The sequence below is a fragment of the Oncorhynchus keta genome, chromosome 35 (genome assembly GCF_023373465.1).
Source record: "Oncorhynchus keta strain PuntledgeMale-10-30-2019 chromosome 35, Oket_V2, whole genome shotgun sequence".
Lineage (NCBI taxonomy): Eukaryota > Metazoa > Chordata > Actinopteri > Salmoniformes > Salmonidae > Oncorhynchus > Oncorhynchus keta.
Window position 1 is genome coordinate 81,937,126 of NC_068455.1, and position 2,231 is coordinate 81,939,356.

Below are 2,231 nucleotides of genomic sequence, written 5' to 3' on the forward strand. Positions count from 1 at the left end.
CAGTGGTAGACCTCTGTGTCCTCATAGGGCCCTGCCAGTAACCAGTGGTAGACCTCTGTGTCCTCATAGTCAGGGCCCTGCCAGTAACCAGTGGTAGAAAAAGTCCCCAATTATCATTCTTGAGTAAAAGTAAAGAATAGAATAGAATAGAAAATGACTCAAGTGAAAGTGAAAGTCACCCAGTAAAATACTACTTGAGTAAAAGGTCTAAAGGTATTCGGTTTTAAATATACTGAAGTACCAAATTAAATATAATTGATACATGTTAAGTATCAAAGTAAAATATACTGAAGTGTGTGAGGGAAAATGTATGGAGTAAAAAAGAACATTATTTTCTTTAGAAATGTAGTGAAGTAAATGTAAAAGTTGTCAAAACTATCAATTGTAAAGTACAGATACCCCCAAAAACTACTTTAAGTAGTACTTTCAAGTATTTGGCCCTAAGTACTTTACACCACTGCCAGCAACACTCTGTATTATTCCGTGTCCCATGAAATGACACTATATATAGATTCTACAGCCTCTGCAGAGTACTCCCAACCTCACTGTATCCTGTTTCTTTTCTCTAGAAAGCCCAACATTGTCACCATACCAGTCTGAACATTGTATTTCTCAATTAGTGGTCTTTAAAAAATATATATTTAAAAAATCCTTCTTGCATTTGCTTATAAGCACAATAAATAAATAAAATATCGACATTGATTTAAAAAAAAAAAAAAAGTAATATCATTGGAATGAGTTTATCCACCTTTACAAGGTTTTGAAATGCGGGCTTTTATTTTGAAGATTTCCTCATTACAATAGGAAAGTGACGTCATCGTCAGTGCTGCTAGCGGAATATTTAGTACGGATATGAAATCGTGTGTCTCTTTTAATCCTTCTTCAAAACGACAATCTGACAAAAGTTTCTGTCGCTATTGGGGCTTGTCCGGACGGGACAGGGAAGTCAGGTTCGGTCCGGGGAGCCGTGTAGAGGCTCGGTAATATGGGCCTGTTGGCTAGAGTACGGAAAGAATGGTTTATTATCGGTATAGTGGCAGCAATCGTCTCTGCGAAACTACAGCCTGCAGTTGGACTGAAAGGAGGTAAGTTCCAGTTGACACTGATCTGATGGTCTTCAATAGTCACATTGTTTTTTTTTTAGCTAAACAGTTTATTCAACACGTAAGTCAGATATTGTGATTTGCCATAATGGTTCGGACAAGAATGGTAGGTAAAACTACATGAGCAGTTGTGTTTGCGAAGTGGGACAGTGATATCTGTTGAGCTGTCAGACTCCACTCATGCAGGTGAGCTAACATATCCCATAATCACCACTCCATTACACTCTAGTCGTTGGACGAAGGCATCTTCTGTGTGGCTGTTAAGAGCCCCGATGCTTGGTCTGAACATTAACAGACGTCCTCTGATCCCTGATGCTTGGTCTGAACATTAACAGGCGTCCTCTGATCCCCGATGCTTGGTCTGAACATTAACAGGCGTCCTCTGATCCCCGATGCTTGGTCTGTACATTAACAGGCGTCCTCTGATCCCTGATGCTTGGTCTGAACATTAACAGGCGTCCTCTGATCCCTGATGCTTGGTCTGAACATTAACAGGCGTCCTCTGATCCCCGATGCTTGGTCTGAACATTAACAGGCGTCCTCTGATCCCCGATGCTTGGTCTGAACATTAACAGGCGTCCTCTGATCCCTGATGCTTGGTCTGAACATTAACAGGCGTCCTCTGATCCCTGATGCTTGGTCTGTACATTAACAGGCGTCCTCTGATCCCCGATGCTTGGTCTGAACATTAACAGGCGTCCTCTGATCCCTGATGCTTGGTCTGTACATTAACAGGCGTCCTCTGATCCCTGATGCTTGGTCTGAACATTAACAGGCGTCCTCTGATCCCTGATGCTTGGTCTGAACATTAACAGGCGTCCTCTGATCCCTGATGCTTGGTCTGTACATTAACAGGCGTCCTCTGATCCCTGATGCTTGGTCTGTACATTAACAGGCGTCCTCTGATCCCTGATGCTTGGTCTGAACATTAACAGGCGTCCTCTGATCCCTGATGCTTGGTCTGTACATTAACAGGCGTCCTCTGATCCCTGATGCTTGGTCTGAACATTAACAGGCGTCCTCTGATCCCTGATGCTTGGTCTGTACATTAACAGGCGTCCTCTGATCCCTGATGCTTGGTCTGAACATTAACAGGCGTCCTCTGATCCCTGATGCTTGGTCTGAACA

General features: G+C 42.9%; 1 protein-coding gene across 3 annotated transcripts in view; it reads left to right on the forward strand.

Annotated features, from left to right (window-relative positions):
* The first annotated feature begins 810 nt into the window (after positions 1 to 810).
* The window catches only part of slc10a7 (solute carrier family 10 member 7), a 41,746-nt gene continuing 40,325 nt past the window's right edge, over positions 811 to 2,231 (forward strand). For 2 of the 3 annotated variants that reach the window (XM_052498028.1, XM_052498027.1), the window contains exon 1: positions 815 to 1,085. In XM_052498028.1, coding sequence (XP_052353988.1) covers positions 986 to 1,085 — 100 coding nt within the window. In that variant the 5' untranslated portion in view covers positions 815 to 985. Of the gene's footprint in view, positions 1,086 to 2,231 lie in introns of all 3 variants that reach the window. The other variant, XM_052498029.1, reaches the window with a different exon arrangement.